This window comes from Gopherus evgoodei, chromosome 1 (assembly GCF_007399415.2).
Source record: "Gopherus evgoodei ecotype Sinaloan lineage chromosome 1, rGopEvg1_v1.p, whole genome shotgun sequence".
Taxonomy (NCBI): domain Eukaryota; kingdom Metazoa; phylum Chordata; order Testudines; family Testudinidae; genus Gopherus; species Gopherus evgoodei.
The window spans coordinates 123156882-123170125 of NC_044322.1; the positions used below are offsets into that span (position 1 = coordinate 123156882).

Here is a 13244-nt window from a genome sequence, read left to right on the forward strand (position 1 = left end):
GGACTGGGAAATCAAATGGGAGTGGTACTGGTAAAGCTGGATGAATACTTACAAAAATATTTAATTTAAAAAACTGTGCTACTCCTGATTTATGCTCTTATTTCAAGTGTATCTGGCTTGCAGCAGCAGCTTGGTTCCTGGGCTATTTTCTTAATTTGCTGCATCCTTGCAAGAATAGGTACCCTATTTATGAATGCTAAAATAATGCATGACAGAAGATGACTCAACAAACTTTGAAGTAAGAGAGTAGCTGATGAAATATCCTTTATCTCTTTTCTATTTCAGTCTTTAACTGATAATAGACAGGTCTGTAATGGAGCAACCTTGGTCTACAAGTTTGTTGCCTATTGATACTGATGACGTACAGAGTTAATTTTCCCAAATGTTTCATAAAACATTAAACAACAGACTTTAAAAACCAAACACAGCTGAATGCTTCAGTATACTGGATACTATACAAAATTATCCCTAAAAGCAGAAGCTTTATATTTCACAGTAATGATTTTAATTGTAAAAGCCACAAAGAATCCTGTGGCACCTTACAGACTAACAGACGTTTTGGAGCATGAGCTTTCGTGGGTGAATACCCACTTCCTCAGATGCATGTCTTTGCGGCTTTTACAGATCCAGACTAACACAGCTACCCCTCTGATTTTAATTGTTGCATTCATTTGTTCTTGGGGTTTACAACTTCATAGACTTTGAGGAACAAAAATATCTGCACTACAGAATATCCCAGTGTAGAGACTATTTTACTTTATCCAATTATAGAGTATTTTATTACTCTACAAAATGTTTAGAGTGAGGAGAAAGGGTACAGCTGCATACTTCAAGAAAGAGAACAGTTATGGAAAAGCAGGCTCTAAAACACCAGGCAAAAGAATCAGAAATAGCCAGGCTACAAAAATACCATATTTCCCCATGAATATTTAGACATTTTACATCAGACATGTAAAGCAGCTTGGAATAATCCACCGGTAAATGCTGGATTAGTGGCGCATTATAAAACTGTGACAAGGGATTATTAAAAAAATAATAATAAAAAGTATTGCAGAGGAATACAAAAAGACTAAAGCAGAAACCTGAGACAGCAAAGTTCTCATTAATCACTGGAAGAAGCTTGCCTTTTTTTTTTTTTTTTTTTTTAAAGCTATTGCTTCCTCCCCCTCCTTCCACTGGGGAAAAAAAAAGCCACAACAAAAAATCAAAAAACTAAACAAACCTCCTGCTCTGCTGATGTCACAGAAGTGCTAGCCTTATTCACTCACAGCATCACTGAAACAAATGTAGGTACATACGAGCAGCATGTAACTGAAGTGCTCATGCAGAATACTGTCCAAGAGGAAGCAAGTGAGAGAATGAATGCCTTTTTTCCTGCACGTTCTTTGAAAACCTAGGCAACAGGCTACTTAGTCAAGATATTCTCATGTACGAATTTAAGTAGAAGAGAAAGAAACAGTGTCACCAGCATCTCTGGAGAATAGAATTGCAAGTGTCAAGCAACGAGAATTTAGTCCAGAGAATCAGAGAGAAAACTGGAAAGTACAGCTCATGAAGGAAATCACCTACACAAAAGAACACAGAAAATCTAATTTTTCATTTTTGCAATCTCTCCATCTGAAAATCTTATTCTAAGGATTTATCTCAGGAAGTGAAGGTCAGTAAGGATTTTATAATGAATAAAAGTCCAACTTAATTTTTCAAACATTAAGATGCCAGCAATGTTATGCATGTTACCTCTAGATAGTAAAAGTTAATTAATGCTTGGTAACAAAACAAAACATTGTGATTACATTAAAAAAAATAAAACCCCAAAATTCTACTAAATTGCTCTCAGGATGAGATGATGGATTCTAAATATGATCAGGCAATATTTAAAAAAAAATCTTTTTACTTAAAATGTAATTAACTAGAATCTATTTAACTAAAACTTGATATGGGACTCTCAAGAGCAAATAGATGCTCTGATATTATAAGGTAGACCACTGTATAGATACCTAAGAGACTTAGATGGATGGTCAAGTTTAGTATTATGAAAACCACGTTAGTCTGTTTATCCAATGAGTTTATTCAATGGCAAACTCATTTCTTTGAAATTGATGCAGCTGTTTCATTGCCTATATTTTATGGTGGTTAGAAAGAAGAGCACCTACATTCTTGAGGGATGGGTTGTTTTGTTTTTGTTTATTTTTTAGAACTGCCTGTATAATTTAGATGGGTGTGTTGGCATTTATATTTTAAAAATATGTTTATTGTTGTATTGTAGATGAGCATATGCCTTATATTCTTCCCAAATAAGCAAAATACACGAACTGCAACAGAGAATTCTGAGAAATATGCTCCCACGTATGAGTGGCAGTTTTTTTGTTTTGTTTTTTTTAAAAGGACTAGTGCTTCATTGAAAATAGTGCATAAGGTACAGTTATTTTAATGCGATTCTCAGATGTGTAATTTCTCCAGTGGTTTTTCCAACATAAAAAAAGAAAAAGAAAGAAAGAAGTCATATAAACTTCAGAATATGTACTATGTCAGAATTTTATAAGCTTCCATTCTCAGAAATTTTCCAATACTAAATTGTTATATAGTCAGGAGACAAAATACATTATATCCACAATATGAAATAACATGTTCACACTGTAATGAAATCATTAATCATTTATTTCATAATCATCGCTATAGTCATTTATGCTAGTAATTTAGCACAAACATTTCAAAAACACTTAAGTGCTTAGTATATGTCGACACTGCAGCCAGGAGATGTGATTCTCAGTCCAGGTAGACAAACCTATGCTAGCTCAATTGAGCTAGTGCGCTAGAAAGAGCAGTTTACTCAAGTACTTAAGTCAATGGGAATAATTCCCAAATTGCCGAGATGCTTTTGAAAATTTTACCCTCAGAAAATATATGTCTGAAAAAAAACAAAGTTAAATTTCTTTACACAAACGTAAAATTCTGATGGTCTGCTAAGATGGGATGAACTAGCTAACTTTGAAAAGTAACATCACAATTTTCTCAACACTTTTTAACATATCTTATTAAAAAGTATTTGCCGGTGCTTATACTGCACAGTATTTTACTGTGGTCATGTTAAATTATTAATGGAACAGTTAGAATTTTTTTTTTTTTTTTAGTATGTAAAGAACAAGCCTGACAGATGATAATGTAAATACAGTTCAGGACAGACATTTCCATTAGTTACAACTTCTTCATTTACAGCGTTACCAGGATTAATCATTTTTACTATACAAAGATTAATTGCCCCCAGCAAGTACGCATGATGTAACCTGTGCTTCACCTTTTGATGCTAGCTTCCATCTCTGGGCTGGCAGTTTGGCTATTCTAGCATGACTATAAAGGCAACCTAAATGTTGCTTGTCATGATAGTTCTATCAAGCTTAGAATAGAGTACTAGGAACGAGTTAGCAGGGCTGTATAGAACCAAGACCACTAATTGTGTTTCAAATGTTACTTATGTACCGTCGTTTCTTAAGGAATGGACACAAATGTGAGCCCATGTCAGCAGGAAGGGGAGAGACTACAGGGAGTAGGGAAGTGCAACAGACAGGGAATTTTTAGAAAAAGGGGATCAGGAGAACGGATTACCTACTGACAGGCTCATGCTCTGTTCTGGTTTTTAATAATTTGATGACTAGTTAAAATCAAAATCTATGGGTGAACAAAGGAGGAAACATTTGGATAGTTTTGCCTGCCTCCATCTAATTAATAAAAGTAGCCCCCATTCTCAAAAACTGGTATTTCTTAAGATTGGTTAGAATGCAGGAAAATACTAGACAGTTAATAGATAAGCCTAGAGGAAAAACATAAAAACAGATTTAAAAACCCAAAACAAAACAAAGGCTCACTGAACTGCCAATAGATTGCTTGTGCATGTATTTTTTGGAATTGTGTGATGCAGATATCTATAGCTATATGGTTCTTCAAAGTGAAACCTGATATTCTCTTAACATAAGCATCTATGATTCAAGAGAAGCATGAGGTTTTCGCTAGTTCTTCAATAGTGCTCAATATTTAAGCCTCTGTGACTCTATACTATCAAAGTGATAAGCAATGTTGTATATCGTGCTCCCTTTTCTGTTAAAGATATTTAAAATTTATGCAGTTAAAAAAATTGTTCCATGATCTCATGTCAACAGACATGTACTACCTCATGTGTCCATTAAAAATTCTGGCTGTTTAGTTTTTACACTACAACCGAATTAGGAGAAGATTTTCAAAAGGCACAAAGGGGAGCTAGGCACCCAATTCCCACTGGAAGTCTATGGGAGTTTAGTGCTTTATGCTCATTATGCCTCTTTTGAAAGTTTCCCTCTTAATAAACAGAAGTTTTTAAATGATGGGTAATTTCACTCCCACTGGTATATTGTCTGACTGCAGATTCCTTAGGATTGCAATATTCAGTGACTTACATAATAGTACCAAACATTTCTGTAACTGGAAAGGTTTGAAAATATGCTATGATTTATTTTTCAAGCAAATGCAAGTGCCAAAGATTCTCTTTGCTTATAGATTCAGATTATTTCATTTAAAAATGCCTATAGAAAAATAAAAAGCACTGTTTCCTAATAAATTACTTTTCTAAATTACAGAACACTAATATTTAAGAGCCACATTCTCCTCTGTGGTGAAGTTTCTGGGACATCTCCTTATTTTTCTGGAACTGGAACTATAATCTCCCTTTCTTGAAAGGAGACAGTTGTGAAAAAATATTGAGTGGCATCACAATGGGAGTAACAATACAAAATGTAACAGGAAGCACAGCAATGGTAATTTGGCCAACCATGGCCATTTGTGCTGACAGCTTTTACAGTATTATGTATCATCCCAACCGGAACAACATGCTGTCAGGTTATTCAAGAAAAAATTTTCAGAAAGAAGAGCGAGTGCCTGCTAGTCGATCTTCATTTGTCGTCGAAAACCTAACTCCACTAACCACCTACATATTGTGCGTAACCTGCCAATCTGCAAACCCCTCCAGTGACCAGTGCAGAATTTTTCACACATTAGAAGAAGATCCAGCATCTGCAAGCAACAAAATAAAAGACGTGGCCCTGGGTATCTGGCTAACTAGCAGTATTCTGCTTCTCATCATTGCTGGGATCCTCCTTTATGGCTGCCTGCATATATGGTACCGCAAGAGACGAGAACGTGTAGAAGGACAAAACATGACCTCAGACCCGGACAAGGGGGAGGCTTGGACAATAAAGTCACACACCCCAGAGCTGTTTAACAGGCAAGGCAGATTAGTCCAAAGTGTTGAGGGTAAGAATGCAGAAGGTATCCAACTGGCTACCATAATAGAAAATCCCTTAACTTCTAAGGAGCCTACCACGCAAACTTCCAAAAGCCAGGAATTAGTGCCGATGACAAATGGGCTATTTTAATTGGTAAACGCCACTGCACAGATTAACAGTGCACCATGTGTGAAATATTTTAACCCACCAAATTCTATACCTTTTACGGTTTGTATTTGCAGTGTTTAATTCTTGCTGATGCACTCTCATCAGCATTCTTATGCACAATTGTCCCTCCCACCATCACACGTACAGCTGGAAGGTTCTCAGTATTAAGGTTTAGAACTAAATAGTCTCTTGATTTGATTAAGAAAATATTATCAAGCATACAGCATAGAAATCAAAGCGTATTCTTGGTTTTTGTTTTGGAGGGAGAGAATAAGGTTTATTCCAAAACAGTAAACCAAAATAAACACACGAATGAAAAGGACAAAGGGAGAATTATTATTCAATAATAAAACAAACTGAAAATTGCATATTGAGACCTGGTATTCTCATGCTGCAGGCAGCTCGAATGCCCTGTATTAAATGACTACATCTATAATGGTCTGTAACATTTTTTGTCCACATCATTCAGAATCAGGTTATTTCTGAAACTGCACAGCTCATTGCTGTACACTGTACTTGACAGTTCCATTCAAAACAAGTTCCAGTTATAGGACACCAGCTAAATTCACTGATATTCGAAAAAAGGGATTCCTATTTCACCCCACTTAAAAATGCACTCAGGATGGTGACACCGGCAAGAGGCACTCTAGCTACACCACCATGAGAGGTTAAGGTATTTAATGCCTAATGCTGCAGTTATAAGAGGGAAGTGCTCATTGCACAGCATGGAAAGGGGAGATCATGAGACCCAAAACTATGACTCATGATTGCTCTGTCCCTAAACTGAAGAGGGAGAACAAAATACAATGGGCAGGTTTTTATCCAGTCACCAATTTCTGTTAAGGTACCAAGAGTAAAAGCAACTAGACTATGACTGAGTACATGTATTTTTGAGATTATGGAAATGTACATGCAACTTTAGCTGTCCTGAAGATCTTGGCAAGTTGCCAACACTGTCCTTGAACTGGCAACTTAGGTACTCTGGAAGAATGATATGTCCAGTCTGTTTTCACACATTCATATTCCATAGTTTTAAATCTATTAAGCACATATTTCTTCCTTTTATGTTGATATATTTTAGTGTTATTGTATAATACGCTGTGTGTGTGGCTGTACGATATACTGTGATTTTAAGCATTTATTTTAAACAGATATTAAAAGAATGTATATTTAAACTCAACATTCACTTAGCCAGCTCGATCTATTCCAGCAGCCAAAGAAGGGCAACTGTTAGCACAGCCATTGCCATCAATTCTAATGGCTTTCTGGAAGCCAAAGTGGTCTATTACAGACAAGTCTGATAATGTAGCACTCACCTAAACACTTCACAGCAGGCAGTGTGGCTTTTCCCGCTACTCCACTCCTGCAGTGTTTCAACCATTCTGTGACTGATACTTCAGTTTTTTTAATGCTAAGGTAGTCATACACACGGAAATCACAGCTGGCACAACCCGAAAACAAAATTTACTCCACTCGCATGCCGTTGGGAGATCCACAACATAATTGTGTGCCAAATGGATGATGACTCTCCTTTCATAGGAATATGTTCAAAATTATATATCTGTACTAAATTAACCTTTCTACCTGGTCTGTAAATGTTAAATAATATCACGTACATATTTTTTTTCAGTTGATTGCGTTTTCCTGTTGTCTCTTAAATAAACTGTGTCTAATGTTGAAAATTTACCGTTGTTTCAAATGGAGATAATTACCCAAAACAGACACGAACAACTGAAATAAAGTCTGCTCAGAAACTGAAGTTCTCCTTGCAGTTTTACCTCCAAAACAAATGCAGAGAAATAAACTACTGCATACCTCTTTTTATCAACTATGATGAAATATTTGTCCTAGCTAAATTAATTCAAAGAAAAGAGACTCATATAAGGAGGAAAGATTATCCTGTGGTTATGACATAAGTCCATGAGACCAGAAACCTGGCTTTGTTCCCAGCTCTGCCAATGGCTTACAGCGTGACTTTGTAAAGTTACTAACTTCTCTGTATTTCAGTTTCCTAATTTGTGACATGGGGACTGTCATCATTCCAGGCTGACCTGGTGTGCCCCCTTGCAGGTAGGCATAGGGATACAGGTGAGCCCTTACTAGATTTTCCCATCCCCTAGGGTATCAACAAGATGAAACAGATCATTAGATGCTAAAGAGCACCTCCCTGGGGAGGGTCTCGTTTCTTAACAGAAAAGCCAAAACAGAATATAAACAAAACTTCACTCCGGCATCTCATTTGGGTGACTAAGTCATTTCGAGCCCTTCTGTCTCCTCACCTAAGTCTAGGGCTTGTTTCCACCCATACTCTTCCCCCAAGATTGTCTCTGCCCCTGCTGTTAGGCCTACTGCCCCTACTGGAGTAAGACCCTTCTCTGGATTCAGAGGTGCGGGGAGGCCCAACCACTGCAATCTTCTCTAGGACAGCCGCTGATCCTTGCCAGGGCAGCATTTGGGAGATCCCTGGCTGAGACCAGACCCTCTTATATGCCTGCTGACTGCAGCCCTCCTCTCCAGGAACACCTCTCCCAGACTCTCCACGCTGGTGGGTTCCCCAGAGAGCTCACCCTCTAGGCTCCCTGCCCAGCCCTCTGGCTCAGGCCTCTTCTGGGAGTTCCTCTCCACAGGAGCGTCCTGTCGCCCTTCAGAGTTTCCCTCTAACTGAGCTTGGATAACCTTTATTAGGTCCAGCTGCTGGGTTGCTAATTAGCCACCTGAGGCAGTTAATGACCCCAAGTAGGGACTTCACATAAGACAGTCTCAAGCAGACTAGGCCCTAATTCCCCATAAAAGGCAGCTTCCCCATGACAGGGACTCAACAAAATTCCCGAAGATTTAGAGAGGGTCAATTAATTGATGTTAGTATGCCACACTGAGATCCCTGATGGAAACTGCTATAGCACTATTATATTATTTACAATTTTCAGCTGTGATAAAATCTTTGTATTACTTCAGGCTTTTACTTATTACAGCCCTGTGTACACAACAATGACAAAAATGTAGGCACTTAAGAGCCTAAGTCCCAACAACTTTCAACAGCAATTAAGTGCTTCAAGAGACAAGATGGATGAGGTATTGGATGAACTTCTGTTGGTAAAAGAGACAAGTTTTTGAGCTACACAGAGCTCTTCTGATTTGGGAAAAGTACTCAGTGTCACAGCTAAATATGACATGGAACAGACTGTTAAGCCTAAATGCTTAAGTCAGTTTTGAAAGTGCGACATAGGAGCTTTTGAAAGTTTCACCCTAGGTCACCCTATATAGAATTAGAACATTAATAATCTCCTGCTTTGAGCCATATTGATTGATTTGGCTTTCTAACCTGTGAGAATCTGCAGTCAGATAATCTCTCTACAATCTCAGGTTCACTGTGGTGGTCTTGTGTTTTGGCAGCTTGCTCTTTGATTAAATGAGAAGGTATACATTTAGAGTGACGACTGAGACTGTTAATAAGAACCAACCAGTGCAAATTAATATTGACCTAGGAACTGACCTGAAACTACTATTGATTTAACATAAACCACTGAACTGCCAGACAGCAAATCCTTTTTTTTTTTCCCCTGTTAAGTGGTTTCAAGGTGAAAAGCTCAGTGTACTATCTCCACTCCCCTAAGACATCAAATCCTCCTATCAAACTGTTACCAAAATATGCTTCATGTTCTTAACACATAACTGACATTAACAAAAAACAAAAACAAAGAGGCGAGGTTACAGATGGAAGAAAAGACACTCAGAATGCTCTACTTGTCAATTAATAGTTTCTCATCAAAGACAAGCATACATCATGAGTGAAATCCTGCCTCTATTAAGTCAGTGGGAGTTTTGCCATTGACTTTAACGTGGCCAAGACTTCAGCCTATGTCTTTAATTTGGATGATGGAATATTTTTCCTCTACAGAATAAATTAGATGATATACACACAGAGCTCTGAAGACCTAACTGTATATTAACTGTTTAAGTATTAGTAAATGCTCTTTAAGCCAAAAGTAGCCTCTGTAGTGGCTGATCTACATATCCTCCATAAGAATTCTATGCTTCATAATCAGATAAAGCTAATCATGATTCTTAAGGTAATATTCTCCCATTTGGGAGTTATGCAATATTATATGGCCATCCAATATTTCCTCCTCCTCCAGAGCCATTTCTCCATAACCTGATGGCAGTATGTCCTATATGGCTATTTGACTCTTGAATGAAGTCAAGAGACATCATTCTGCATGCTCTCAAACATTCTGGCTGACATAAAGTCAGTCATTTTTTGCAGTTAGGTATTTTTCCAGCTGACTATTCTATTCCCCGTGCCAGCCAGGAGGAGCCGTTTACAATATCCACTGACGTATATCTCATTACTGATATGAAAACAGAGGTCTGAGGGTACATAAAATCAGATGTTCCTGATCCTGCTTTAGGAACTGACCAGTTAACTGGAAGAGCACGACAGGAGACCATACACAACCTGAAGAGTGTGTGTGTTTCATTACTTATCAGAAAATCTACCAAATCAAAAAAAGTGGAGAGTTTTGTTATGGATTTAAAAAATACTTTGCTGATTTAAGGATGGGTTGGTAATCTTAATAGAAGTCACAGTGGGAGTTAATACCTGTTTTATTGCAGAGCTGTGAGAAGCTAAAGAAGAGAATGTGGTTGGGCGTGCTGGATGATGAAAAGGGGAACTCAATGGCATGATCTGTCCTCACTTCTCAGTTGGCTCCATTACTTGCAAACAGAGAGCATTTTATTTTTAAAGGGTTCTGCAACAGGTCAATCTTCCAGGTAAACAAATTTAGCCTTGGAATCTATAAATCTATGAAAGTTCATCTCCAGCAGAGCATTCAGAATCTTGCCTAATAATCCAAAGATGGCAGATATTGTTTTGCTGGACCCCAAATGCCCTTCCACCATCATACATCAAATATTTTAAGTTCAATGCTGCAGGAAACACACACCACAGGCATACACATAGGGACCATCATTCAAAGTAGTAGTAAAGAATAGAATAAATCCAGGGTGATGTACAGTTCTGCTTTCCCCCACACACTATTCAATAACTGCTTGGAAGTGAATATTCTAATTAAAATCACTATTTGTGGCAACACTTTAACTTTTAAATTTTCCATATAAAGAAAGACTAATTCTCATTTTTCCTTTATGTTTTAGAAGCACACATTTTACAAATGCAATCATTACCTTGGGACCGAACGTGTAGCACTTCTGAGCTGTATTTTCTTTGTCTATAATTAGCTATATAAGCCTGGACAAATCACTTAAATCAATCTGTAAAAACTGATATAACAATACTTACAGCACCTAACAGTGGTGGTGTGATAATTAATTCATGTGTATACAGTACTTTGAAAATGAGATGTGCTAAGTATAATTAGATAATGAACAGTAACCATACAAGAATGAAACATACCTAGGTGGTTCACTGAATCAGTTATAATTCTAAATACAATACATAAGATTTGCAACCTCTTCTAGATTAATACCCATCTAATTGTACCATGAAATGAGAAATATTCTTCACATAAAGCTGGCACTTTGTCTCTCTTCTTACTTGAAAAATGCTGCAAAATTAGAGTGATAATTCATCTCCTCTATTTAAAATACTTTCTAGTGACTTGTTAAAGCACTGTTATTACAAAGCTATGGGCTGGGACAGGGTGTTCAGAAAAATTACCACCTATTCCTTCCCATGAACTTTTTAGGATATCAGTGTGACACTATGCCCCATATTCTTCACAGAGATATGGTTATGATAGGATTATGATATAACTAAGATGTGTTTTATGCAAGATGGGTCATTTGCGATATCATTGGAAATGTTATGATTTACTGAATATGATGATCCTATTTGTATGCATGTATCATTTTTGTATCTGAAGTTAGGAATATCATCTATGCATCTTTTACACGTGTTTACACCTGGGAAATGCCCACTAGACAGAATGCAATCAGTCTACGTGGCCAGGTGGGAAGGGCCATTAGGGGGAACAATAGGTCTTTGAAGATGCTAAACTCGCACCAGGGAGCCTTCTTGGGGATACTGCAAAAAGCCTCAGAGTTATGGCTGCAGGGACACATGTCCAAGATACCTGGTACTGGACTCCATGATGATACTAGTGTTTTTCCACTGACTGGATGTGGGAATGGCAATCACACTGGGAGACAAAGGATTCCCACCATATGCAAAAACTATTTAAGGCAGGGAAGTGACATCATCAAGGAGTGCTGGAAATACTTGAGAACAAAAAGACTGGACTAGGGGAAAAGGGCTGAGCCCAGGTGAGAGGGTTGTCTAGCCTGTGAAAGAAATATCTGGAGTTTTAAGCTGCAAGCAAATGCAGCTTGCCTTCAAGAATCTCTGCAAGCTGCCTAAAACATTTAGGATGAGAATTTGCTATTTATAACCAATTTCTTTAGTATATCAAGCTTAGGTTGTATGTTTATTTTATTTGCTAGATAATCTGCTTTGATCTGTTTGCTATCCCTTATAATCGCTTAAAATTTATTTTTTGTAGTTAGTAAACTTGTGTTTGCTTTGTCTAAAATCAGTGGTGTGGAAATCATAACTTGGGATGGAAAGCTGTGTATATTCCCCTCCACAATGAAGGAAGGGGAGAATTTCATGAGCTTATGCTGTACCATTCTCTGTGCAGCACAAGACAGTAAAATTTTGGGTTCACACTCCAGAGGGCGGGGTGTGCACTTGAGCACTGGACAGTTCCTTAGCTGAGCCTTCCCATGCAGAGCTTATCTCAGCATTTGTGTGTACAGCTGCAGCTGGGTGTGTCCCTACCTGTATATATGCTGGTAAAGTGCAGTCTGAAGCCTGGGAGAAGGCTTGGCAGACTGCACAGCAATACAGTTAAAAGGCTGGTGAGTCAGGTGGGCTCAATGGTACCCCAGTTCCAGGCGGCATCTCAAAGGGGGGCAGGGGCGGGGAGAAGAAAATCTGTCACAGTCAGGATCTAGGAAGTGTAGTTTATTTTGTAAAGTGTTTTTTAAAAAGCTAGTGCTTCTGCTGCAATAAGAATATAGACTCCGTTATTTATTTATACTGCTAAATTTAGGAATTACTTCTTTCTTACTATCCATTTAATAAAAGCCTCTTATTAATTCCTATACACACATTCCATAAGCAAAACACAAAAGGAGTGTCAGCCTAAAAATCAAAAAAACAAAAGGAAAAGTGACTTCATGGAGTTATAATGGAAGTGTCAACCTAGGAATTTACTGCTCTTGTGACAGGTTAAATTATTCTGGCTGGATATTAAAGAAGAAAGATAACTTTGTGACCAGTAATAAAATGTTTATTGCTAAGAACAGGTAATCAAGTCCCACACTTGCAAGGATGAGAAAGGATGTTATACCCCTAATATACACTATTACAAAGATCAGCATGTGCGTAGTTCTATTAAAGTCAATAAAACTACTCACTTAAAAGTTATGTGCATACACATAAGCATTTGCAGAATGGGGCATTTTGGGTATCAGATGCTGTCTCACACATAAGGCACAGGATGAGGAGTCAGGAGTGCTACACACTCACTGTTGTAACCTTGCTTAAAGCCATCATCATCTACCTGTTTCTATTAGCTGGTTTTTTTAAACAGTTTAATATCTGAGATTTTGAGAGAGAGTCCTTATGTTTATTTTAAAGTCTGATTACAGTCAAAGGGCAGCTTTTCCTACTTGTTTCATCTCATTCTGTAACCACCACCACAGGAATTGCAATGAAGGAGCAGCTGCTCTCAGTGTGGGCTCATGTTCCCTCTCTCTGTGGTTGACAAAAATTCCACAGCTCATTTTCTGTTCAGTTCT

The 13244-nt window shown here is 37.8% G+C and overlaps 2 protein-coding genes across 7 annotated transcripts in view; one reads left to right on the top strand and one right to left on the bottom strand.

Annotated features, from left to right (window-relative positions):
• The window catches only part of CYFIP1 (cytoplasmic FMR1 interacting protein 1), a 143417-nt gene that overhangs the window by 39412 nt on the left and 90761 nt on the right, over positions 1 to 13244 (bottom strand). The gene's annotated exons all lie outside the window — the stretch shown is intronic.
• On the top strand, positions 1225 to 7084 carry LOC115655616 (fibronectin type III domain-containing protein 9-like). Its single transcript, XM_030571279.1, has 2 exons — positions 1225 to 1657; positions 4608 to 7084. Exon 2 carries the CDS (start codon positions 4743 to 4745, stop codon positions 5400 to 5402), a length of 660 nt encoding a protein of 219 aa, XP_030427139.1. The 5' UTR covers positions 1225 to 1657; positions 4608 to 4742; the 3' UTR covers positions 5403 to 7084.

Excerpts from the sequence above, each read along its gene's own strand:
- LOC115655616 (XM_030571279.1), top strand. The coding sequence starts at position 4,743 with ATGGGAGTAACAATACAAAATGTAACAGGAAGCACAGCAATGGTAATT.